Genomic DNA, 27,443 nt, shown 5'->3' on the forward strand with positions numbered 1-27,443 from the left:
CTCACAGTTTTCTATTATTCTGTCAAGTTTCATCAGTCTACTATATTCTACCATAAGATTATACTGAAATATATGGGTATAGACCATAGCTGATATTTGATTGGCTTGTGGCGGCCATGTTTTTTAATGCAGCAACTTGCTTTGAACAAATCTGTACCAGGACCTTCCTATGAGCATGTGTGCCAATTTACGTGCCGATCTGTCTAGCGGTTTTGGAGAAGATGATATTTGAATATTTCTGGCCAATACAATATGGCCGCCAAACCAGTTGACCAATTGACCTCTCCTGAACAAATCTTATTGTAGGCCATAAGGGCACTGTACAGCAAGTTTCAGATCTCTACCTTTAGCCGTTTTTGACAAGAAGACTTTTGAAAAATGTCCACATTTGGCACAAAATCCAATATGGCTGCCATACCATGTGACATATGGCCTTCATTTTTCTTGTGGGTCATGTACCTATAGGTATCTAACTCCGTACTAATTTTCGTGAGTTTTCGTCAAGCGGTTTTCATTTTATGGCCATTTAGCAGATATGGTGGAATAATAATAATAATAAAAACTATTATCTAGACAGCATTCAGAACTGGGCAGACACATGGCAAATGACATTTAACCCTTAGCGGTCCATTTATTCAGCGCGTGTCAGGTCCAATTTATTTTCACATGCGCAGTTTATTTTAGACGTGCTGTTTAAAAGTATTTTTTTCATAGTAAAACAGGTTTAAAAGGCACTGCATATCAACAGAACACTCAGTACTGCATCTCCTGCCCCACCCCACCCTTTTCAAATGCCTCTTAATAATAGTACATACCGATAAATCATCTCTTGATCACTTGTTTTATCACCAAACTCCTCAATAATGCGATCCAAGTCGTTATTTTATTACTATAACATCTAAAAAAAGCTCTGCAAATGTCTGTGATGTTCTTTGAGCGCTGGATGCGGAAGCAGCTATCTTGTTTGTTTATGTCCGTGTTATCTATGTGGTGTCGGATCTATCAGTATTCATGAGATATGCCCTTTTTTGTTGTTGTTTTTCGGCTTCTCTCGGCTCCTATCGGTCTCACTCTGCCATTTAATGGTTTTCTCTGCTTTTTCCGGAGAAAAAACGACTAGAGACCTGTTTTTTGCGGTTTTTTGATGATGTCGGACAGGGTCCGACATTGGACCGGAAAGGGAAAATTGCGATGTCGGACCAGGTCAATAGAGAAAAGGGTTAATAGAGAAAAGTGTAAGGTACTGCACGCAGGCAATAAAAATGTGCATTATAAATATCATATGGGAGATACTGAAATTGAAGAAGGAATCTATGAAAAAGACCTAGGAATTTATGTTGACTCAGAAATGTCTTCATCTAGACAATGTGGGGAAGCTATGAAAAAGGTCAACAAGATGTTCGGATATATTGTGAGAAGTGTTGTATTTAAATCAAGGGAAGTAATATTAAAACTTTACAATGCATTAGTAAGACCTCACCTAGAATATTGTGTTCAGTTCTGGTCACCTTGTTACAAAAAGGATATTGCTGCTCTAGAAAGAGTGCAAAGAAGAGCGACCAGAATTATCCCGGGTTTAAAAGGCATGTCGTATGCAGATAGGCTAAAAGAATTGAATCTATTCAGTCTTGAACAAAAAAGAATACGCGGTGATCTGATTCAAACATTCAGAATCCTAAAAGGTATAGACAATGTTGACCTAGGGGACTTTTTTGACCTGAAAAAAGAAACAAGGACCAGGGGTCACAAATGGAGATTAGATAAAGAGGCATTCAGAACAGAAAATAGGAGGCACTTTTTTACAGAGAATTGTGAGGGTCTGGAACCAACTCCGCAGTAATGTTGTTGAAGCTGAAACCCTGGGATCCTTCAAGAAGCTGCTTGATGAGATTCTGGGATCAATAAGCTACTAACAACCAAACGAGCAAGATGGGCTGAATGGCCTCCTCTTGTTTGTAAACTTTCTTATGTTCTTATTGTGGGGCAGTTAGATCACACATTTCATCAGACATGTACCGTTTGATTGGTAGAAGATATTTTTGAAATTATTTTAGATTTGAATAGCAGAGAAGTAGAGGAAGATTTCATTTGCTCTAAGTATTTGTCTAACTTGTTGGGAAAGTGGTCAAAACGGCAGTTATTTCTAAAAGTTCACAGAAAACGTAGTTGGTGCGGTTACTAAAACAGGTGTACCTCTTGATTGGTAAAAGTTATTTCTGTTTTGATTTCATATTTGAATAGCAGAGAAGTAGAGGAAGATGTCATACCCTCTAACTTTTTGTCTTGTTGGGAAAGTGGTCAAAGTAGTTTTTAAACAATGGGGAGGTTTAGAATGTTGAAAAAAGCCCCATTAAAGTGAATGAAGATGGTTAGTTAGTTTAAAAAGTATAAAACATATCAAAAAGCAAAAAAACAAGCACACTATTCCAGACCTGTCTACACGTTTTAAAGTTTGAACGGCGTTTCTAGCTTAAGCGGTGTGAGAGAAGTAGTGTGCCAAAGAATAATAATAATAACTAGAGCTGCGAGCAACTTTACGGCTTCCAAGCAGTTATCGTGAAATTTAAGCGCATTGGTTAGCGCACTATGTACAAAATTTTTCACAACTTTGGTATTTACCGTTCATGAGAAGACGACTTTTGAAAATTGCTCAATTTTCACTTAATCCAAGATGGCTGCCACACCATGTGACCAAAGGCCGCCATATTGACCATGGCACAACATTCCATAGTCCTCTATATCCGTGTCAAATTTCGTGCATTTTGGTGCAGCCGATAAGAAGTTATAGGCAGTTTTATAGCCAGTTGCGTATGTTGATGATGTCATGCATCACGTTTGACCTTTAGGAGAGGTCAGAGGTCACGGGCGATGACATTTTTTCATAGAGCACATATGACTTCCTATACGTGTTCCATTATAGTTATGACCCTGTCGGCACACCCTAGGAGTTAAAATTTCAACGTAAATTCCAATATGGCCATCGCGCCGTGTGAGCAATCTGTTTCAAACTTCAGCAGTTATTACTTTCCAGTGGTCTGTGCAATTGTGTTGACAATGAAGAGCATAAGTGCAATGGTGTTCATGTTATGGGTTGCAAAAGTTTTTTTACAATTATCAATATGGCCGCCAAACCATGTGACCAAAATGTGTCATTTTCATATCACCAGTACTTCACGTGATTCTCTATGGTCATATAAAGTTTCATGACTGATTTCCATTACACGAGAGTAGATGTTAAAACTTCATGCTGATTTGAACTCGGCTCTCGCCAAGATAAGCACCAACTAAGACGTAGGTTTACAGTAAACTAATGTGATCCATATGTGTCTCCATCCATTTACGTTTCCTTCCATATGATGATGTAGATATCCTTCTGTCTGGTGTTGATGGCTGAAGTGTAATGCTGGCTCCATTATTTGCCTCCCTAGCGCATCAGCACACACAATGGCTGCGATGCTGGCTCCGGGGATCAACCACAGTGCGGTCTCCCCAGCGCATCAGCATGACAACCGTCTGGATTGAGCTAAGTAGGGTACATCTCTGGGGTCTTCAAGTGTGTTTCATCGACTAGCCCACGACACCTCAAGAGGGCTCGACGGTGATTCTGGCGTCCCAGCATCACCCCGTCCGTTCCCCACTCAACTCAGCTCAGCTTACTTACCCATACATCAGCGTTTCTTTCTTTCTATTGTGCTTGAGATCCCCAGCCAGAATCTTTCCGTCTCAACCACAGCCAGTTGCTGCTCCTCTCTGCTGCTTCAGATAAGTTCTTCACTGTGCGACGCAACTCTTGGCCACTGAATCTGACGTCTCTGAGAAACCGGGTTGTAGAGTGTGCCACAAATCCTCGACAACCCACTTCCACTGGGTAAACCCGGACTCTCCATCCTCGCTGTTCCGCTTCAGTGGCTAGTTGAGCATACCGCAGTTTCTTCCTCTCATACGCCTCATCTACAGCATCCTCCCATGGCACTGTTAACTCTACCAGGTGAACAAGGCGTGCTGATCCAGACCACAAGACAATATCTGGTCGAAGGTTAGTGGTGGCAATCTCAGGTGGAAAAATAAGCCGTTGACCAACATCTGCCAGCATTTTCCAGTCTCTAGCAGTTTCCAGTTGTCCTGGGCGAGGATTGGTTTTAACACCTTTTCTTGGTGGTTGCTCTCCTGGGCGGAGGAATGTTGTCTTTTGTGTGTAATGTTTTGATGGAACAGGTGGCAACTTTTTGGTCATGTTACGCTTGTCTTCCAATGCTAAGGCCAAACATCGCAACACCTGGTCATGGCGCCAAGTAAACCGTCCTTGGCTAAGAGCCACCTTACATCCTGTCAAAATGTGCCTTAATGTTGCAGGTGATGAACACAAAGGACATGAGGGATCCTCTCCTACCCAGAGGTTTATGTTCTGTGGTGATGGGAGAACATCATATGTTGACCTGATGAGGAAACTGATCCTGCTCTGTTCCATTGACCATAGGTCTTGCCAGCCAATCTTGCGTTGTTCCACATTCTCCCATCTCATCCATTCTCCCTGCTTGGCCTGGGAAATGGCCTTTATACACCTCATCCTCTCCTCCTGCTTTTGCACCTCGTTGACTACTAGCTTCCTCCGTTGAGCTGGGGCTGCCTTGTGCCATGTAGGAGGAGCTGAACTGAAACCAAGACCCCCTCTTCCATGCTGAACTTGCCCCATGATATCACCAATTCGAAGGGCAGCCTTTGCATCTTCCACAGCTTTCTTTGCCGCCCACTTTCTTCCAGTTTTCAACACAGGTACTGCCTCCCTTACACATTTGTCGCATGACTCTACTAATGTAATTTCCAGCCAGACCTTGGCACACTTAAACTCCTCGGTTAGAGCAGAGACTGGTAGCTGCAGTATTCCTTTACCATAAAGTCCCACTCTGCTGAGGCAGCGTGGAACTCCCAACCATTTCCTGATGTATGAACTGATTAAAGCTTCCAGCTTCTCTACTGTTGTCAAAGAAACCTCGTACACAGTCAGTGGCCACAGCAACCTCGGCAGTAGACCAAACTGAAAGCACCAGAGTTTTAGTTTACCTGGTAGAGCGCAGCTGTCTATGCTCTTCAACCCTTCCACTGCTTGTTGTCTAACTTCTCCCACATGAACTGTGTCCTTTAGATCCCCGTCGTACCATCTCCCAAGACTCTTCACTGGCTTCTCAGACACTGTTGGTATTGCCTCACCATTAATGAAGAATGTTTTATCTACTACTTTGCCTTTAATTATAGAGATGCTCCTTGATTTAGTGGGCTTGAATTGCATTCGTGCCCATTCAATGTTATTGGTTAATTTGCCCAATAATCGATTAGTGCAGGCTACTGTTGTAGTCATGGTTGTCATGTCATCCATCTATGCTCGAATTGGTGGTAGTCGCATTCCAGAAGCCAAGCGCTCTCCTCCTACTACCCATTTTGATGCCCTAATGATTACTTCCATTGCCATGGTAAAAGCCAGTGGAGAAATGGTGCATCCTGCCATTATTCCAACCTCTAGGCATTGCCATGTAGTGCTGAATTCTGAAGTTGAAAAACTGAATTGCAAATCTCCAAAGTAGGCTTTCACTAAATTTGTTATTGTCATCGGTACACTGAAAAAATCAAATGCTGACCAAAGTAGTTCATGTGGCACTGAACCATATGCATTAGCCAAATCCAGGAATGTCACATGGAGCTCCTTCCTCTCCTTTTTAGCTGATTGAATTTGTTGCCAGATCACATTGATGTGTTCTAAGCAACCTGGGAAACCTGGAATGCCCGCTTTTTGTATTGAAGTGTCAATGAAGCAGTTCTTTAATAGGTAAGCTGACAATCTCTGAGCAATAATGCTGAAGAAAATCTTGTCTTCTACGTTTAATAGGGAAATGGGACGAAACTGACTGATGCTTGTAGAATCTTTTTCTTTAGGTATAAAGACTCCACCTGCTCGGCGCCATGCTCTTGGTACAACCTGTTTTTCCCATGCCACTTTCATCAATTTCCACAGAATTCGTAGAACTCCTGAAGCACTCTTGTACACTCTGTACGGAACTCCATTAGGCCCTGGAGATGATGAAGCCCTTGCTTTTTTCACAGCTTGCTCTACTTCTTTCCACTTAGGTGCACAGTCCTCCATTTGGTATTCTGGTGGATTGATAGGTGGGATGTCTGAAGGAACTGACATAGGCTCCTGCCTTTTTGAATCTGTATGTGTTTCCTCCAAATATCTCTCCAGCTCAACCTTAGATGCTTTTAGTGTGCCATTCTTCTCACTGGTGAATAACTTCTTTACAAATTTGAATGGGTCTTTATAAAAGTTAGCTCTCGCACGCTCCTACTGTAGTGTATTGCACCTTGGATTTATGCACGAATGTATGAAAATAGAGCCGTCGTGAAACGGTTATTTGCGTGCCGCGGCCATGTTTGTTAACGGAAAAGTGTGGATTTTACAAACGGTAGAAAGGACCTGGTCATGAACATGCGTGCCAATTTAGGTGTTGATTGACGTTGCGGTTTAAGGCAAGAAGATTGTTGAATATTTGGCGCCAATCCAGCGTAGTGGGCAAAGCAATTATTCAATCAACCTCGATTGAACATATGTTTTTTATAGGCCATTGCTGCACTATCTGCTGCCATCGTCATAGTTCCACCTTAAGTTGTTTTTAACGGCAAGAGTTTTGAAAAATTCCCAAAATTTCCACGAGATCCAAGATGGCGGTCGAACCATGTGACTTTTTCATTTGGGGACGCCAGTCTGGTTGTCCAGCCATAGGCATCTACTTACGTATGCGTTTTCATAACTTTGCGATGTTGTTTGTGCGGAAAAATAATAATAATAATAATAATAATAATAATAATAATAATAAACATAACAATAACAATAGGCTTCCCAGCCTTTGGCTTGGAAGCCTAATAACTAGAGTTGTGAGCAGCTTTACGGCTTTCAAGCAGTTATCGTGAAATTTAAGTGCATTGGTTATTATAGATGAAACGTTATCATCACAGCTGTAACGTATACCCAAGATTCACGTCAATCGGCCAAAGGAGTTGTCGTTTAAGCGTTTTACGCAAAATCCAACATAACTGCCACACCATGTGACCGATCCATTTTTCCTGAAGTAGATTCAGTTGTGGACATGAGTGCACTAGGTACAAACATTTTCACAGCTGTACTATTTACCGTTCATGAGAAGACTTTTGAATATTGTCCAAACTTTTCATTAAATCCAAGATGGCTGCCACGCTATGTGACCAAAGGCCGCCATATTGACCACGACACTACATCCCATAGTCCTCTACGTCCGTGTCAAATTTTGTGCGTTTTGGTGCAGCCAATAAGAAGTTATACGCAGTTTTATAGCCAGTTGCGTATGTTGATGATGTCATGCAGCGTGGACGCCATGATTTTCACAGTAGCAACTTCCCTTGAACAAGCGTAACAGATGACCATACTGAGATGTTTTATTCCAATTTTTGTTTCAATCGGATAAGCGGTTTCAGAGAAGAAGATGTTTGAATTTTGATGATTTTATATTTTTATGGTAATTTTATGTCATTAATCAATGTGGTTGCCAAACCACACAACCAATCAGCTTCATATTAACATCAGTTAATCATGGACTATCCCTCAACATGTACAGAACTCTGCAGTAAGCGGTTTCTGATACATAGGCGTTTTAACAAATTCTGCAAAATCCAATATGGCTGCCGAACCATGTGACTTGCGGAAATTTGCTGAATATCACCGACTATCCCCCATAGGCATCTACCAGTGTACCGAATTTCATGAGTTTTTGAGCATGTTTTGGCAGAAAAAAAAACAAAACATAATAATAATAATAATAATAATAATAATAATTATAATAATAATAATAATCCTAACAAAAACAATAGGCTTCCCCAGCCTACAGCTTGTTAAACCTAATAATAATCCTAACAAAAACAATAGGCTTCCCCAGCCTACGGCTTGTTAAGCCTAATAATAATCCTAACAAAAACAATAGACTTCCCCAGCCTACGGCTTGTTAAGCCTAATAATAATCCTAACAAAAACAATAGGCTTCCCCAGCCTACGGCTTGGAAGCCTAATAATAAACACAGCAATAACAATCGGCTTCCCCAGCCTTTGGCTTGGAAGCCTAAGGAAACCTAACAATGCAGCAATGGCCTATAAAAAACATATGTTCAATCGAGGTCGATTGAACAATTACTTTGCCCGCTACGCTGGATTGGCACCAAATATTCAACAATCTTCTTGTCTTAAACCGCAACGTCAATCGACACGTAAATTGGCAATAATAACTATATGGCTTGGAAGCCTATTAACAAATTGATTTATTTGCCACAAATTACCACATACCTAGCTGATCCTTACTCCAAAATAGCGTTTAACATCACTGAACATTTATTTATTTATTTTTAACGTTATTGAATATTGTTAAATTTGAAACTCCAAAGCAGCGCAAACTATAAACAGTCAGTTTTTTTCAATGTGCACAATTTATTTACAGGCTGCAGTGCTTGCCATGATGATGTGAATACAAGCCTGTCGTCCTGCTCTGGATACAAGGTGGCGCGGTTTTTGGGGTTTTTGTTTGTTTGTTTGTTTACACAGTGAATACACAGAGGGGTGTACTTACAAACATTTTTAAATCTGATTCGCTGATAGGATGGGACCAGCAAATCAGATGCTAGTTAACACGAGCAGGCGAAGAAGAGCACGCCCACTGCTTGTTTGTAGCAAATAGCAAGACAGGCCGTTCAGTGCATTTTAGTTGATAAAATAAGAAAGAACGAACCGCGAAAGGAAAAACTGTAAACTAACTGTGAGTGTTTTGTTTGTTTATTGTGTCTAATTATACTTGTTTGTTCTTGTAAAGCCTAGGACACACAGGAGCGACGCGGCACCGTTTCCAGGGAGCGAAGCAGGGCGGCGCACAGCAATACCGTTTTGCTTGGTGGACACATATCAACGGTTGTGAAACGGCGATTAAAAAAAAAACAGCTCACCACCTCGTAACACTGTACAACAATCCCAAAAATGTATATAATTCTTGAACTTTTACTGCTTCAACCCAGAGTAAACGACCATGTCCATCTCCAGAAATTTTTATCAGGATCTAACGTTATAAGTGCCCATATCAGAACACCACTCATAAATATTTGCATTTTATTTACCTAAGGATATGTATGTAAAATATTATATTTATTTTGGGATACAATGTGAAAGCATTTTTCTACAAAGAAACATGGTATTATATATCCAACACCGCAGTTAACAAGACTAGACTGTGGTTCTGTATCTGGAGTTATACATTGTATAGGAGCTGCTATTATTAAGGAAAACGGGATCACATTCTTCGCAATTGTATACACACTAATCAGTCGGCTGGCAACTTTTTAATTACTTGACATGTATATCTGACAAATGATGCAGGATGTCAAGTAACTGGATTAATGCAGGGTGTAAACGGTTAGTATTTGTTTTGGATCATTCAATAGACCCATAACCAACATTCTTGAAATTCTTATTTTTATAATCAAATAGCTCGGGATGCTGAGAAACTTCAGCTATCAGTAGCTCCTCTATGTTGATGGATATTTGAGTTCATCAATCCATGACGTATCCCACACCATAGAGCTGATTGGCTAGACCCAGATTTGCCACTGCAGGAAAATGTTTGAGTAGCAAAATATCGCTCACTGAGTGATATTTTGCTGTTCTAAAATTCTGCCACTGCAACAGTTTTCCGCAACATCATTTTCGTCAATGTGTGTTCACTGTAATTAAAATAAAAAGTGAGCGATATGTGCAGCATTTTGCCGTTCCCCGCTAGCGGTGCCGCGCTGCTCCTGTGTGTCCTAGGCTTTAGACGGCTAACACGATCCGGAACTGTCGCTTAAGGCCAGCACCAAACCCGGACAACACTGCACAACTGTTCACGAATAAATTTTCACCACTCACACTTTAGCACTCACTGTGGACTTGTGATTGTCTGTGTGTCTTGTGTGTGTTTAAAACTGTGTTTATTGTTTCGGGACCGAACCCCGTGGATTTAACTGAGCAATACACATCATTGTGTTTTGCCAGTTCTCATTATTATTTACTGTTGTCAAGTGACTTTGGATTACAATTCAAACCATCATTTATTTCACCAGGAACTTTGTTGTTTGTCATTCTCTTGAACACTGCATCACCTCTGCATCTGCGCACTGCAAACCACTTTTCTACAGCAAGATACTGAGATTTCGACAAAAAAAGATACAAATTGCAGCTTTTACCAGCTATATCAGAGCTTTGGCAGAGGTTTTACTGAAAATACGTATACATGTAAAAAGGAAAGAAAAACTTTTTTTATCATGAAATTATTATTTTTCTGTACTGTTGAACCCATTTTAATTGTTTGTCAAAAGAATGTAACTGTTTTGATAAGATCAATTAAAGCCAACATTTTAAAAATAGGATTTTCAATGTATTTATCTCAAGTGCCCATAGTAAATACAAGCTTCATATTGCTTCTTTATGTTTGATTTTTAGACTGCCTGCACTGATTGTGAAATGGTTACCACTTCCCAGCAACAGGAGCAAAGGAAGAGTGATATCAACCAAAAAAACAATCAGAAGCTTCTTGGGAAAGAGGAGGATATAAAAAGGCTTGACAGTAAAAAGGCAAACAGAATCCAGGACCATGAAAAGGATCACACACGTTCTGTCTCGCTTTTGGAGCAAAAGCACAAAGTTGTTTCCTCGAGTATTGATGTCCCTCATGCAAGGTAGGAGAGGCTCATTAAAATGCAATCTTGCTTAGAGGGGAGTGTGAATAATAAATGTTAATATTGTAGCCTAGAGGCAATGTCTGGTGGTAACAGACTTTAACAAAATCGTGTTTGCTTTTTTTTGAAGTCCCTAGCATTACAAAGTGAGGAAAGAAGTGAGCAATACATTTTAAATTCTAACATTTTTTTAAACATTTTTTAATTCTCTCCAACATTGTAATTTGCAGTAGTTGTTATCTCTTGACACTAGATGGCAGCAAAATACACAAGAACAAGGGAGAGACCATTGTAGAGCCTACACTGTTTAGAACTTTAGATCTAGTTTATTAAACTTTAAATGTAACACTATGGTATGTTTTTCCATTATTTCTGTTATGTACTTTCAATAAAATATATTCAGTTATTATGATATGCGATAATTGCCCTGATTTCACCAAAACAAGCTTTTTTTTAGTATGACTGCTCCGTGTATTAAATACTTTTGAGAGCTTTGTGGATGACAAATGCACTGAATTTATTTATATAAGGGATTACAGTACCTGCTCATGACAAGATTAAGATATGTAAATATAATATTAATTTCAGACCTGCAGTGTAACATTTAAACATGCATTCTCTAGTCTAGTGCCAACACACCAATTTTATAAAAAAGATTTACATCCTACTCACCGTAACACGCTAGTTGCTGCTGGACACCTTGTGTGTCTCATCCTGGATGTGAGACACTTGAAGTCGGGCTGTTATGTTGTCACGGCGGTATGGAGGAGGTCTGAGGTGTTGGTCAGTAAGGACCGAACAGTGTTTCGCGTTCACGAACTTGAGCATGAAGTAGAGTGACTTGCAGCAGTATGTTGTGCCGAATATTTATCTGAGTTGCACGCTTGTCTTCTTCAGTTGAGGATACCTAGATCCTGGCACTTGTTTATAGAACTCGATTGTAGACTGATTTATGCACCATCTTTAGACCCTTGTCCTCCTGGAGTTCCATTTCCACAGCAGATGTTTTCGTTACCAGAGGTTTGGGGATCAGACAGCTGTCATTGATTGCATCAACCATGAACTGATTCACCAGGAAGGCAAAGCAGGGTTTCAGGGTTAACTCAATGCCACTGTCTCCACGAAACGAACGAGCACTTAATTCAAAATTATGAAATTGGCTTCCAACTGTACATCCAACTTTTAACTGCTCACCCGGCTTTCGCTAGAGGTGGTCGAAATACGCATGCACCAGCGCGAAGGTCATCTAAGTCAGTGTTTCGCAATGACCGGTCCGAGGACCATGGGAATTAAAAAAGAAAAAAAAAAAAAAAACATGGTTATGTTCGCCACCTGAAGTATCTTAACCCTTTCATGGACCAAGCATTTTTCAGTGGGATGCTCCCCCAGGACCAGGCGTTTTTTGGCTGTATTTGACTCTTGCTATAAAAATTAACTAAAAATCTATTTTTACAGTAGCATCTTGGAAATGGTGACCTTTTTTCAGAAACCATAAACTTTCGGGTTCAAGGGAAGTCGGCCAGCTTGAAAGGGGGTGGAATTCTGTTGCATTAACACATTGACCCAGAAGGGAAACAACGTGGCAGTCGCAGATTGGATGGGCGGCTGCACTCGTTTACCAAGGGGTCATGTGTCACGGCATAAAAGGGGATGGAGGGACGCAATCTGTTCCTTCGCTTTGATTTTGTTATTGAACCTGAAAGGACCCGTGAGAGACCCAATGATAATGATTTCCATTACACGAGAGTAGATGTTAAAACTTCATGCTGATTTGAACTCAGCTCTCGCCAAGATAAGCACCAACTAAGACGTAGCTTTACAGTAAACTAATGTGATCCATATGTGTCTCCATCCATTTACACTTCCTTCCATATAATGATGTAGATATCCTTCTGACTGGTGTTGATGGCTGAAATGTAATGCTGGCTCCAGGGATCAGCTTATTGCCTCCCTAGCGCATCAGCACACACAATGGCTGCGATGCTGGCTCTGGGGATCAACCACAGTGCGGTCTCCCCAGCGCATCAGCATGACAACCGTCTGGATTGAGCTAAGTGGGGTACATCTCTGGGGTCTTCAAGTGGGCACCTTCCATCCTCGGTGTTTCGTCGACTAGCCCACGACACCTCAAAAGGGCTCAACGGTGATTCTGGCGTCCCAGCATCACCCCCCCCCCCCCCGTCCCCCACTCAACTCAGGCCAGCTTACTTACCCATACATCAGCATTTCGTTCTTTCTATTGTGCTTGAGATCCCCAGCCAGAATCTTTCCGTCTCAACCACAGCCAGTTGCTGCTCCTCTCTCCTGCTTCAGAAAAGTTCTTCACTGTGCGACGCAACTCTTGGCCACTGAATCCGACATCTCTGAGAAACCGGGTTGTACAGTGTGCCACAAATCCTCGACAGCCCACCTTCACTGGGTAAACCCAGACTCTCCATCCTCACTGTTCCACTTCAGTGGCTAGTTGAGCATACCGCAGTTTCTTCCTCTCATACGCCTCATCTACAGCATCTTCCCATGGCACTGTTAACTCTACCAGGTGAACAAGGCGTGCTGATCCAGACCACAAGACAATATCTGGTCGAAGGTTAGTGGTGGCAATCTCAGGTGGAAAAATAAGCCGTTGACCAACATCTGCCAGCATTTTCCAGTCTCTAGCAGTTTCCAGTTGTCCTGGGCGAGGATTGGTTTTAACACCTTTTCTTGGTGGTTGCTCTCCTGGGCGGAGGAATGTTGTCTTTTGTGTGTAATGTTTTGATGGAACAGGTGGCAACTTATTGGTCTTGTTACGCTTGTCTTCCAATGCTAAGGCCAAACATCGCAGCACCTGGTCATGGCGCCAAGTAAACCGTCCTTGGCTAAGAGCCACCTTACATCCTGTCAAAACGTGTCTTAATGTTGCAGGTGATGAAGACAAAGGACATGAGGGATCCTCTCCTACCCAGAGGTTTAGGTTCTGTGGTGATGGGAGAACATCATATGTTGACCTGATGAGGAAACTGATCTCTAGGGTCCATAGGTTTGGGCAAAGTGCTGTCTCCGAGAAAGGCTTGAAGATCCTGATCTGCAGCTAACATCGCTTTCCATGTGTGCTCCCACAAAACACACACATCAAACCCTTGCAACTTTAGAAAATTTGTTTTTATCATCGTCTTTTTGTAAAGCCAGTCAAACAGTGTACTTGTCACCGAACTGAAGTAATTTTCACAATAACAGTTTCCACATCCGTGATAATAACAATCATTGTATTCAAAAGCAGTTTTTACACCGTTTATTAATTCATAGCCGTCTAAAAAATATGGACAGACCCTGAACTCTCAACCAGGTTTCAACGCGTGCTGTATATTGATATTCTCAGTGTGTTCCACATATATTAACTATTGCTGTCTCTGCAAAAACTTAAAACGGTACATTGCCATGCAGATAGAGGTGATTGTGACATGCTGGTAAGGATCTAGGGTCACTTCGTTCTTAAATCTAACGCACTCTTTTCTCAAAATTTTAACATCCTGTTTGCAATAGCTTTTCAACTCTTCCTGAAAATTGAAATTGTTACTTTTGTTTGCGTCAAAAAACTTGTCTTTCTCATTAGGCAGCATGTAATTTATACCGTAAAAATCAACAGACGGTATACTGCCTACATAATTTTGGTTTTCCACCTTGTTGAAATAATGTGGAAAGCAGTCTTTGGACCCCTTGAACCCCATTGCTTGAGGCATATTAGCGAGTTTCATTGGGAGAAAAATCAGAGAGTCTATAAACCGAATGTTTAGTAACAGTCATGCACATTATTTTACCACCCTGCGTGAATAAATTCATGGTAATTTTTTTCTTTTATCAACTGCGAGATAACTAAATAATTGTCATAAGCCTTACCATTGTGTGATATAAATGTGTAATCTCTAAAGGAAACGGCAATGAATGTTCTCACAAAATCCTCTAAACATGATGTACCGTAAAAATCCCATTGCTGCTTGTTATTTATATGTAAAGCATATGCGTAGTACCTGTTTCTTGCATGTATTCAGAATCGGAAAAAATGTAATCATACAATATTTTGGGGCTGTCTGTTGAGTCAATGTAACACAAGTGTTCCTCTGGAGTTTCAATTTTAACACCACAACGGCAGCACTCTCGAGCCATACATTTGTGGTCTACAGGCATAAACATTGCATTTTTTACAAAATATTTTTTTCACACATGAAATATCTCCAGCAGTGGCTTTCAGAGCGTAAACACAAGTTTCGAATGAGCGGGTGGCCCCGTCACAAAATACTCCATTCCCCCTCGCTGTTATAAAGCACTTTAATGGTAACACTCAATTGGGTTTCAACCACTTTGACATCTGATAAACTTATCTTTCTCAGTTCAAAAAAGCCTAGGTCTCGATGCAATTTTTTAGCCCCTTCGTTCTTGTAGTAACCCAAAAACATTGCCTGCAAAAGACAAATTGTTGCCCCCGTTGTTTAAATAGATCAGCATAGCTCTTTTCTTTTCAATGATTTTGCTATACACTATGCTTTTAAGTGGTGTGTGGGCGCCACCGTCCATAGACCTAATCACGGTAATAAAGACCTAATTACGGTAATAACCAGTCTTAGACTATCGTTTGTTAGAACCTCTGTGTTACTTTGCAGCATAGCAGAAATGTGGTATAAAAACACTGCAGCGTTTAGCTCACTGGGATGCCTTCTTAAGAACATAAGAAAATTTAGAAACGAGAGGATGCCATTCAGCCCATCTTGCTCGTTTGGGTGTGTGGCAAAGTGCCCCGCCCCTGTGTGCATTTGTGTGTTCTGTGTTGTATATATGCGTGCGTATGTTAATGTTGGTGTATAGATTGGTACACGGGATATAAACGGGTCTGTGTTTCACGTGTGTTTAAATAGTATATTTGTATTTAGGCACGGGATTGCACATCACGCACGTGCATTTAAAATATAATATGTGAACACGGGGTTTCACGTAATGAATTCACGTGCTGGGATTCAAGTGAGTAATTAATTAGTAATTGAATCCCAGCACAACAGTATATATAGATGCACGTTTCTGTCACTCGGGGTTAGGTGTTCGGAAGAGGAGAGAGAGAGAGAGAGAGAGAGAGAGAGAGAGAGAGAGAGAGAGAGAGAGAGAGAGAGAGAGAGAGAGAGAGAGAGAAAAAAAATATCATTAAAAGTAAACGTAAAGTGTTTGTTCTCACCGTGTTTGTTTGTCTCTCCGTGCACCGTTTGTTTAGTGTTAGTCCGTTTTGTCTGTCTTTTTATTTTGGCTACAAGTGCCGTGTCCTGTGTTTTGTGTACCGTTTAAAACCTTTTATTTGTTAATAAACGCTGAGTGCAGCCATTGCACTCAGCTCATCACAACCACTGTCTGTGTCTGTGAATTCCTGCTTCTGGTCTGACGCCACCCACTCCGGCCGTCTTTGTGACACGGTGTTAGTAGCTTATTGATCCCAGAATCTCATCAAGCAGCTTCTTGAAGGATCCCAGGGTGTCAGCTTCAACAACATTACTGCGGAGTTGGTCCCAGACCCTCACAATTCTCTGTGTAAAAAAGTGCCTCCTATTTTTTGTTCTGAATGCCCCTTTATCTAATCTCCATTTGTGACCCCTGGTCCTTGTTTCTTTTTTCAGGTCGAAAAAGTCCCCTGGGTCGACATTGTCAATACCTTTTAGAATTTTGAGTGCTTGAATCAGATCACCGCGTAGTCTTCTTTGTTCAAGACTGAATAGATTCAATTCTTTTAGCCTGTCTGCATACGATATGCCTTTTAAAGCCGGGATAATTCTGGTCGCTCTTTTCGCTCACTCTTTCTAGCGCAGCAATATTCTAGATGAGGTCTTACTAATGCATTGTAAAGTTTTAACATTACTTCCCTTGATTTAAATTCAGCACTTCTCACAATATATCTGAGCATCTTTTTGGCCTTTTTTATAGCTTCCCCACATTGTCTAGATGAAGACATTTCTGAGTCAACATAAACTCCTAGGTCTTTTTCATAGATTCCTTCTTCAATTTCAGTATCTCCCATATGATATTTATAATGCACATTTGTGTTGCCTGAGTGCAGTACTTTACACTTTTCTCTGTTAAATTTCATTTGCCATGTGTCTGCCCAGTTCTGAATGCTGTCTAGATAATTTTGAATGACCTTTGCTGCTGCAACAGTCTTTGCCACTCCTCCTATTTTTGTGTCGTCTGCAAATTTAACAAGTTTGCTTACTATACCAGAATCTAAATCATTCATGTAGATTGGGAATAGCAGAGGACCTAATACTGATCCCTATGGTACACCACTGGTTACCTCACTCTATTTTGAGGTTTCTCCTCTAATCAGTACTTTCTGTTTTCTACATGTTAACCACTCCCTAATCCATGTGCATGCATTTCCTTGAATCCCTACTGCGTTCAGTTTGAGAATTAATCTTTTATGCGGGACTTTGTCAAAAGCTTTCTGGAAATCTAAATAAACCATGTCGTATGCTTTGCAATTATCCATTGTCGCTGTTGCATCCTCAAAAAAATCAAGCAGGTTAGTTAGACACGATCTCCCTTTCCTAAACCATGCTGACTGTCTCCCAGGATACTGTTGCCATATAGGTAATTTTCCATTTTGGATCTTATTATAGTTTCCATAAGTTTACATATAATTGAAGTCAGGTTTATTGGTCTGTAGTTACCTGGTTCAGTTTTGTCTCCCTTTTTGTGGATCAGTATTATGTTTACAATTTTCCAGTCTGATGGTACAACCCCTGTGTCAAGAGACTGTTGCATGATCTTGGTTAGTGGTTTGTAAATAACTTCTTTCATTTCTTTGAGTACTATTGGGAGGATCTCATCCGGCCCAGGGGATTTGTTTATTTTAAGAGCTCCAAGTCCCTTTAACACTCCTGCCACTGTTATGCTAAAGTTATTTAAAACTGGATAGGAACATGTCGACATGTGGGGCATGGTAAAAACAGGGTAAAAATCTGAAAAGTAATCATGAAAAGTAATCATTTAATATATTTGCTTTTTTTTTTTCTTCGTCTATGATATTGCCATTTAACCTCCTCTTTGAATGTTCTCTTGCTGTTATAATATTGGAAAAACATTTTGGAATTGGTTTTAGCTCCCTTAGGAGTATAGATTTCTTTCTCTCTTTTGGCCTTTCTAACTTCCTTTTTGACTTGTGTTTGCAGTTCCAAGTACTCTTTCTGTGTACTTTGTTTTTGGTCCCTTTTAACGCTGTGTAAAGTGCCTTTTTTAGCTGAATATTTTTTTAAATGGATCTATTAAACCATTTTGGCCATTTTGTTTTAGATTTAGATTTCTTCTTTTGGGATGTAATTGTTTTGCGCCTCTAGTACTACATTTTTAAAAAACAGCCATCCTTTTTCTGTGGATGTTTTCTCTGTTTTACTGCAATCTACTTCTGTTAGTCTCTGTTTTATACCTTCATAGTTTGCTTTACTGAGTTTGCCAATGACTCTCTGACCTCTGTTTTTGTTATTCTGTCTTCGTTATTTGAAAAGACTAAATCAAGGCATGCCTCCCCTCTAGTCGGTGCTGTGACAAATTGCGTTAAGAAGCAGTCATTTGTCATTTCCAGCATTTCAATTTCGTCCGTCGTGCTCGTATTTACTTGTTAGTGCAGTACATCATAGTTACTTGTTAGTGCAGTAGCTTCAAGTTCTAACATTTTGTTTCTCAGACTTCTAGCATTTAGATAAATACATTTAGCCCTTTGCAGTCCATTTATTAAGTGCGCATCAGGCACGTCAGGTCCAATTTATTTTCACACGCGCAGTTAATTTTAGACGTGCTGTTTAAAAGTATTTTTTTTTCACAGTCAAACGGGTTTAAAAGGCCCTGCATATCAACAAAGCACTCACTAGCCATCTCCAGCCCCGCCCCACCCTTTCGTTCGCTATCGCTTTCACATATGCTAAGAAATAAATAATAATAATAATAATAATAATAGTCGTACATACCGATCAATCATCTCCTGATCACTCGTTTTATCACCAAACTCCTCAATAATGCGATCCAAGTCATTATTTTATTACTATAACATCTCAAAAAAGCTCTGCAAATGTCCGTGATAGTCTATGTGCGCTGATGCAGTATCAGCCAGCTTGTTTCTTTATGACCGCCCATATGGGATGCCAGGGGCAAGTAATCATGAGATACGCCTTTTTTTTTTTTTTTATCGGCTTGTCTCGGCTCCTGTCGCTCCCACTCAGCCATTGAATGGTTTTCTCGACTTTTTCCGGAGAAAAAACGACTAGAAACCCGTTTTTTGCGTTTTTTTGATGATTTCGGACAGGGTCCGACAATGGACCAGATAGGAATAGTTACAATGTCGGACCAGGTCCAACAATGGACCACAAAGGGTTAAAGGATGTCTTACCTGAGTTGTTGCCCTTGTTTTGATGTGGTCTCCCTTTTGTTCTTTTGTTTTCTCCCCCCTTCCTTTCTAGTTTAAATGCTTTTGGACTTCCTCAAGGATCCTTTCTCTGAGGTAGATTGGTTCCCTTTTTGTTTAAGTGCAGTCCGTCCCGCCTATATAGATAGTCCTTGTTGTAGAATGTGCTCCAATGTTCAAGAAAGATGAAGCCTTCCTGTGTGCACCACGATTTCCGCCATACATTTTGATTTTGTATTTCCAGCTATCCATATGGTCCTTTGCAAGGTGCCGGCAGTATCCCAGAAAATACCACAGTTTTGGTCTTGTCTTTTAATTTCCTTCCAGCTCTCTGAATTTGTTTTGCAGTACTTTACACACACTTGGTTGAGCTCTGTTGAGTTTTCTCTGATTTCCCACATCATGCAGGTGTCACAGATTACTGGTTTGAAGACCATGTTAATTTTTTTTTTTTTTTTTTTGGAAGTTTAGTTTAGCTTCTGCAGCTGTCAACCTGCTTTCCAACTGCTTCTAACTGCGCTGTTCTTGTCCACTTGTACTTCTCCCATGCTGTCGTATCCACACGCTGCCGCAGTGAACACTTGGCTGCCTTTTGTTTGTTTGCTGTTTGCTGCTGGCTCCGCCCTTCCCCCCGTGTCTCAGAACGGCAGCGAATTTGAATCAGCTGCTCCGAGTTTCAACTCGTTATCAGAAAGAGACACGCAGCTGTTAGACTTTAAACTACAGTTTTTTCTGATTAAAGCAGTTCAAGATGTAATTTAAAGATGTAATTTCTCCTTACTGCTTCTAACTGTGTTGTACTTGTTCACTTGTACTTCTCCCACGCTGTCGCATCCACATCCACTTCTCCCATTGCGACAGACGCAACACTTAAGTACATCTACCTCTCAGTCGTGTGTCTAGCATCTAGAAATATCACAATGTATTATTGCTATTTTATTCCATGCATTAATATGAAATAATGGTAGCTAAGTATTGCTAGTTTACTGGGATTTCAAACAAAAAATAACATTATTTTAGTGTGACAGGTTGGCTGAGGGTGTGGTGTAAAAGATCGCTAGACCAGTCCAGGTTTGTTGGTAAAACTCCGGGTTTTTAATCCACAACACGGGAAAAATCCAACAATAATAACGCCGGGATACACAGCAATGTGTAACCCGGTCAAACAACAATAATAATAATAATAATAATAATAATAATAATAATAATAACAATAACAGCGCCGGGATACACAACAATGTGTAACCCGACAAACAAAGGGAAAGAAAGGGATTGCAGTCCCAAATGAAAATGAAACCAAAACGCAAGGACAATCAAACAAAAACACAGTCCGTCCTTCCTCACTCCCCCCGAGATGAATTACTGCACACAGTCCGGCACTTCCGGGTCCGCGCTCCTCCAAAGTATTCCCGGAGCGTCCCGTCAGTGCTCTATGGACAGACAAAGGGTGAAGGGATTAGCAGGTATATTCAAACACACAATAAGAACTCTCCTGATTCCGTTTATTTATTCCCCTGCTCGTATACACTGCAGTAAAAATGCGCTCTCGCTCGCCCTCTCTCTCTCTCTCTCACACACACTGTACCTTGCCAGAAGGAACAGAACCCTGGGCCACGCCCCCTTTTGTACGCCCCGTCTCGTCCCCATTGGTCAGCGAGGGCAACCGCCGTCAGCCAATGCGCGATTGCCACCGCGCTTCCCGACCGGGTCTGTGACGTTGCGCACCGCGGCTCTGTCTGCTCCTCCTCCCCAGCGTCCTCACCGGTCGGAAGGGAGATCTAAAACAAGAGTTCACTCTCTCTTTGTCACATATCCCACCGCTCAGAGTGGAGCCGAAGGAACACTCGGCCAAATCTACCATTCCCATTACTCCCCCCTCCCGGGAAAAATAATCCGCATTTTGGTGATCTTTCCCTGCACGATGTACCATATGATACATATAAGGCTGCAATGCCAAATACCACCGAGTTATTCGGGCATTGCTATCCTTCATAGTGCTTAACCATCTGAGTGGGGCGTGGTCCGTGACCAGATCAAATGAATGTCCCAGCAAGTAATATCTGAGGGAGTGGGTGGCCCATTTAATGGCTAGGCACTCTTTCTCTACCACCGAGTAATTGCGCTCCCGAGGAAGCATTTTCTTACTAATGTAAAGAATCGGGTGCTCCACCCCGTTAACTCGCTGAGACAAGACCGCCCCCAAACCAACCTCTGACGCGTCGGTATGGAGGAAGAATCTCTTGCTAAAATCTGGTGATATTAGCGCAGGAGCCTGGCACAGTTTTTGTTTAATGGTCTCAAACGCTCCCTGACACTCTGCTGACCACTTAACTAAATTTGGTGCACACTTTTTAGTGAGGTCTACCAGGGGATTGACCACGGTGGCATACTCGGGGATAAAGCGGCGGTAATAACCAGCCAATCCCAATAGTGACCTCACCTGGGACTTGGTTTTGGGGACCGCCGCGTCCACCAAAGCCTGGACTTTGGTGGCCACGGGTTTCACCCGTCCATTTCCCATGATAAATCCTAGGTACTGGGTCTCTAATTTAGCAAACGCACATTTCCTTAGGTTGGCTGTCAGCCGGGCCGCCCTTAGAGACTGAAGGACGGCTGTAAGTCGAATTACATGCTCTCTCCAGGTGGAGCTATATATAACCACATCGTCAATATACGCTGCTGCATACTCACGATGGGGATGTAACACCTCGTCCATCAGTCTCTGAAAGGCGGCGGGCGCACCATGTAGCCCAAACGGCATGGTTTTAAAATGGAACAGCCCATCCGGAGTTGAAAATGCCGTTTTTTCACAGGAATTGCGGGTCAAAGGGATCTGCCAATATCCCTTCGTCAGGTCCAGAGTTGAGATAAACCTGGCCGTTCCCAGTCGGTCGAGGAGTTCGTCGATCCGAGGCATGGGGTAGGCATCGAACTTGGCGATAGCATTGACCTTTCGAAAGTCCACACAGAAGCGATTAGTGCCGTCCTTCTTAGCCACTATAACAATGGGACTGCACCACTCGCTTCTGGAAGGCTCAATGACCCCAAGTTCAAGCATCGCCCTCACCTCGTTCTGGACGCCACTCCGCCGGCTTTCTGGGATCCGGTAGGGCCTCTCCCGAACAGTGACCCCTGGCAGAGTAATAACAGCATATTCAGTAAGGTTAGTTCTGCCGGGCACGTCAGAAAACACATCCCCAAATTTCCCAATCAACTTACGCAATTCCACCTGCTGATCCGGAAGTAACTGTTCCCCCATTGAAATCTGGCTGGGGCTAGGGGCCTCTATGCAGGGTCCTAAGTCATCCTCCATCTCGCCTGGGGCTATGAATAAGACCTCCCTTGCCTTCCAGGGCTTTAATAAGTTGACATGGTAAATTTCCGTTTTATTTCGGCGATCAGGCTGTCTAATTTCGTAATTCACTAATCCTACTGCCCGTATCACTTCATATGGCCCCTGCCATTTAGCACACAGCTTTGACTCCAACGACGGAAGAAGCAGCATTACCTTATCTCCTGGCCGAAAAGTTCGAATTCGTGCATTAGTATTGTAATGCTGCTGTTGCCGATGTTGAGCCGATCTAAGGTTGTCTTGAGCCAACCGACCGATTAAATCAAGGCGATCCCGCAGTAGGAGCACATGCTGCACTACATTTTTAGAGGAGCTTTTATGTTCTTCCCACCCTTCTCTCAACAGATCGAGGATGCCCCGTGGCTGCCGGCCATATAACAGCTCAAAGGGGGAAAATCCCGTTGAGCTCTGAGGCACCTCTCTCACTGCGAAGAGTAGGTAAGGAAGAAGAGTAGCCCAATGTTTTTGCTCCTGACTCACAAACCGTCTCAACATGTGCTTCAATGTTTGGTTAAAACGTTCCACCAGACCATCCGTTTGGGGATGATAAACGGACGTCCTGATGGGACGTATTTTTAGAATTTTATACACCTGCTGTAGCGTTTTGGACAAAAAGTTTGTTCCGTGATCAGTTAATATTTCTTTTGGGATCCCTACTCTAGCCATAATCTGACTTAATTCTTTCGCAATTGCAGTGGCACTAGTGGACTGCAAAGGAACTGCTTCCGGGTACCGCGTCGCATAATCCACCATCACTAATATGTGCGTGTACCCGGAATCAGAAGGCAGCACTGGCCCAACTATGTCCATTGCAACGCGTTCGAAGGGAGTGGAGACAATAGGCAGTGGGACCAAAGGGGCGGGGCGCACTCGACCCGGTGCTACTCTCTGGCATTCCGGGCAGGTAGCTACATATTTCGCCACTTCGGTGTAGAGTCCGGCCCAATAAAATCGAGCCAGTATCCGGTCCCTCGTCTTGTCAACACCAAGGTGTCCTGCAAAGGGGACGTCATGCGCCAGCCTCATGACCTCTGGTCGACAAGACGGGGGAACCATCAACTGTTTGACAGGCTGTCCTGTGCCCGGGGCTGGGTTTACCCTATACAGTAAGTGCCCCTCCACCACAAAATGGGGATATACCAGCGTCCCGATGCCGTCAACATCCTTACCCTCAATAGACCGAACCTGTTCCCAAGCGTGCACCAGTGTGGGATCGTTGTTCTGCTCCCACACTAGGTCCGCGCTTGAGGCCCACACGTCCGGGATATTGACAGGGGCTGGAGCAGTCTCTACCCTCAAGGGTCCAGTAACCTCGCCCGTCCGGTCACACTGGGTGCCCACCCCCTTCGATTGGCGTTTGGGACCATCACAACCTTCCCCCGCCAGGCCCCAACCGTGTCGGATCGATGCGCCCTCCCACTTTTCCCTCCGTCTCTCCTTGTGCGTTTTCCTAGGACGAAAAAGTGGAGAAAACAGTTCTGCATGGAAAGGGAACATGGTGCCAATTACTTCCTTTTCCCGGGGGTCTGCCGTGCCTACACGTGTGGTCGAGGCTGCCGATATTTTTACTAAATCCTTGTATCGCGGCCAGTCTCGGCCCAGAATGATTGGGTGTGGCAACTTTTCGGCCACCCCCACTACTAGGTGGCGCTTTATCGGTCCTACCGACAGATATACTTTTAGGGTGGGGTATGTCGCCGTATCTCCATGGATACAGGAGATCGCCACCTGACCTCGTGGCTGCCACGACATACCGCCAAGGAGAGCTGTCCGAATCAAAGTCTGCTCACACCCGGTGTCCACTAACGCGTGGGTTTTCACCTTCCCCAGCACAACATCAACAACACACGGGCCCTCCCGACCATTTCCCCATTCCTTACCTGTCTCTGATACCAGATGACACGCAGCCACGTCGCACTCCATGGCGGCCGGGCAGTATCTGGCGATGTGTCCCGGCTGCTGGCACCTAAAACAGACTGGTGGGGCAGAGGGCAAGGGCGGTACATACTTGTCCCGCTGCTGGTATGACAGCGGGGCGGGGGAAACCATTCTACCCCAGCTGGGAGCCAACCTCTGCCTCCATGGTAAGGAGCTTGGATGGCCCGACGGGGCCGGTGGTCTGGCAGGTCTTGGTCCGGGGGGGTTTGGTGGTGGTCCCTTAGTAACGGAGGAGGAGGGGTAGTTCAGCAAGGTGGTCTGGGCGGACATGAGGGAGTCCTCGAAGTTCTCGGCCAGAGCTACGGCCTGGTCCAGGGTGGTGGGGTTGTGCCGGCGTATCCAGGCCTGCGTTTCGCCTCCGACCACATGGCAAAACTGTTCCATGACAATGGCTTCCCCCATCTGAACCCCAGTTTTCTGGCTGGGGTTTAGCCATTGCGCCATGTGGTCGCATAGCCGTTGGGCCACCACCCTGGGTCGTGTGTTTGGTGGCCGCCGGAACTCCCTGAATCTGACCCGGTGGGTCTCCCCCGTGATGTTCAGACGGCGGAGGATAGCCTGCTTCACCAAGTCGTACTGGGCCGCGTCTTCATCAGTCATAGCCCGATATGCGGCTTGCGCCTCCCCAATCAAGCAAGGGCCCAGTTGGCTCGCCCAGTACTCCCGGGGCCAGGCTGCGGTGGTGGCCAGCCGCTCGAATGCCACAAGGTAGGCTTCGGGGTCATCCTCCACCGTCATTTTCTGGGCCCGGGCCTTCGGGGCAACCATCACGGGGCCCGTTGTTGCTGCTGACGTCATCCCCATCCCGACCCTCTCGATAAGGGCCGTGTATCGCTCCTCCCTCCTCCGTTCCTCAACCTCCCTTCGGCTGTCCAAAGCCTCCAACACCGCCGCAAAACTGGCTGGATCCATCCCGCTTCTGACGCCACGTGTGACAGGTTGGCTGAGGGTGTGGTGTAAAAGATCGCTAGACCAGTCCAGGTTTGTTGGTAAAACTCCGGGTTTTTAATCCACAACACGGGAAAAATCCAACAATAATAACGCCGGGATACACAGCAATGTGTAACCCGGTCAAACAACAATAATAATAATAATAATAATAATAATAATAATAATAACAATAACAGCGCCGGGATACACAACAATGTGTAACCCGACAAACAAAGGGAAAGAAAGGGGTTGCAGTCCCAAATGAAAATGAAACCAAAACGCAAGGACAATCAAACAAAAACACAGTCCGTCCTTCCTCACTCCCCCCGAGATGAATTACTGCACACAGTCCGGCACTTCCGGGTCCGCGCTCCTCCAAAGTATTCCCGGAGCGTCCCGTCAGTGCTCTATGGACAGACAAAGGGTGAAGGGATTAGCAGGTATATTCAAACACACAATAAGAACTCTCCTGATTCCGTTTATTTATTCCCCTGCTCGTATACACTGCAGTAAAAATGCGCTCTCGCTCGCCCTCTCTCTCTCTCTCTCACACACACTGTACCTTGCCAGAAGGAACAGAACCCTGGGCCACGCCCCCTTTTGTACGCCCCGTCTCGTCCCCATTGGTCAGCGAGGGCAACCGCCGTCAGCCAATGCGCGATTGCCACCGCGCTTCCCGACCGGGTCTGTGACGTTGCGCACCGCGGCTCTGTCTGCTCCTCCTCCCCAGCGTCCTCACCGGTCGGAAGGGAGATCTAAAACAAGAGTTCACTCTCTCTTTGTCACATTTAGTTATTGTTTTACTTTAAAACTAAATAAACAAGCCTGCTGTGTAGTTTTAACTTTTCTTACATTTCAACAAAATACGTACCAACAGAAGTTTTTTTTCATAACAGCTTTTTTAAACAATTGACTGTTGCAAGTCATTCTTTTGAACCTTGAGAAAGTCCATATGGCAAAGTGGTTAATAAGGTACAGGTGCAGAAATGATGCGGTGCTTAATCAAAGAAAAGACAGTGATAATCCAATTAGAAAGGTTTTAACCCTTTGAGTAGTGAGTTCTAAAATGCACTGCCGGTCCCACGGAAGTTTTTTTTTTCTGTCTTCTGCATGCACTTAATTATTACGAGTACAGCGTACAAACAAGCTGAAAGCTATATGTTTGTATGTATGTAATGAATACTGACGAAATACAAACAAATAATTTTTACCGTAAATAAATAAAACAAATAAATATATTTATTTATTTAGTCATAGGGAAAGGTTTTGACTAAAAACTAACATGTAGGCAATAAACAATAAACATTATTAATTATTATTATTTGTATTTTTGTTCGCGGCGCAGGTCAAAGCGCTGCGTATTTGTTGTTATTTTTATAATTTAAAAACCTTGTGAGGATGCATGGCTGATCAGCTACTGATTATTTAACTAGCTGACAGTCATGCATCCTTACTAAACTCGTGCAGACTCCGTGCTCGGGGGAGAGTGTACAGCGGAGAGTACGGGGAGCGGAGAGAGCGAGGAGAGAGAAACTACATTTAAAAACAACTGCTATGTATCGTGCTAATGCTAAAACCAGCATGCTTATTTGTTTGTTTATTTGTTTGACCAACGTGCCCTTTTGTTTTGTTGTTTGTTTAAATCTTTTATTTTGTTTTATTATTTAATAAATACACTGAGCGCAGTAGCGTTCAGCTTCACCCGCCCATCCATTGTTTTGTTTCTGGTACTTCCTGGTCCGTGTCGTCACCACACACGCCACTCAACAGCTGCTCGACCACATATGGTGTCCTGCGTGGGACAAACAACGCCTCCAGGAGCCGGGCCAGGAACAGCAAAGCGCGTTTTTTTTGTTCTTTTTTTTCCAAAAATAGTGTTTTTTTGTTTGGAGGAAAAAAAAAAAATAAATAAAAAAATTAAATAATGGGAAGAAAAAGGGGAAGAGAGAGGAACGGCCAGCCCCCACAACAGAGGGACAGTGGAAGCCAGAGGATGGACCCTAAGCTCCGGCCATGGGATCTCGCATGGTGGGTACAAAGAGA

At 43.2% G+C, this 27,443-nt stretch overlaps 2 protein-coding genes across 4 annotated transcripts in view; one reads left to right on the top strand and one right to left on the bottom strand.

The window, feature by feature from the left end:
* LOC117394605 (zinc finger protein 704-like) overlaps nucleotides 1-27,443 on the top strand; it is a 111,778-nt gene that overhangs the window by 16,543 nt on the left and 67,792 nt on the right. For both annotated transcript variants that reach the window (XM_033992938.3, XM_059013571.1), the window contains exon 2: nucleotides 10,538-10,773. In XM_033992938.3, coding sequence (XP_033848829.2) covers nucleotides 10,538-10,773 — 236 coding nt within the window. The remainder of the gene's footprint in view (nucleotides 1-10,537; nucleotides 10,774-27,443) is intronic.
* Nucleotides 20,000-26,407, bottom strand: LOC131720964 (uncharacterized). Of its 2 annotated transcripts, none has more exons than XR_009319791.1 (2): nucleotides 20,766-26,407; nucleotides 20,000-20,610 (listed from the first exon to the last, which is right to left on the bottom strand). XR_009319791.1 is itself a non-coding variant. In XM_059013553.1 (2 exons), exon 2 carries the CDS (start codon nucleotides 25,380-25,382, stop codon nucleotides 20,850-20,852), a length of 4,533 nt encoding a protein of 1,510 aa, XP_058869536.1. In that variant the 5' UTR covers nucleotides 25,383-25,807; nucleotides 25,963-26,407; the 3' UTR covers nucleotides 20,000-20,849. The 2 variants fall into 2 exon arrangements, 1 of the variants encoding a protein (XP_058869536.1); XM_059013553.1 differs by having other exon boundaries at nucleotides 20,000-25,807; nucleotides 25,963-26,407.

The sequence above is a fragment of the Acipenser ruthenus genome, chromosome 3, assembly GCF_902713425.1.
Source record: "Acipenser ruthenus chromosome 3, fAciRut3.2 maternal haplotype, whole genome shotgun sequence".
Classification (NCBI taxonomy): Eukaryota; Metazoa; Chordata; class Actinopteri; order Acipenseriformes; family Acipenseridae; genus Acipenser; species Acipenser ruthenus.

What these genes read in the sequence shown, in the direction of transcription:
- LOC131720964 (XM_059013553.1), bottom strand. Translation starts at nt 25,382, where the DNA reads ATGGATCCAGCCAGTTTTGCGGCGGTGTTGGAGGCTTTGGACAGCCGA.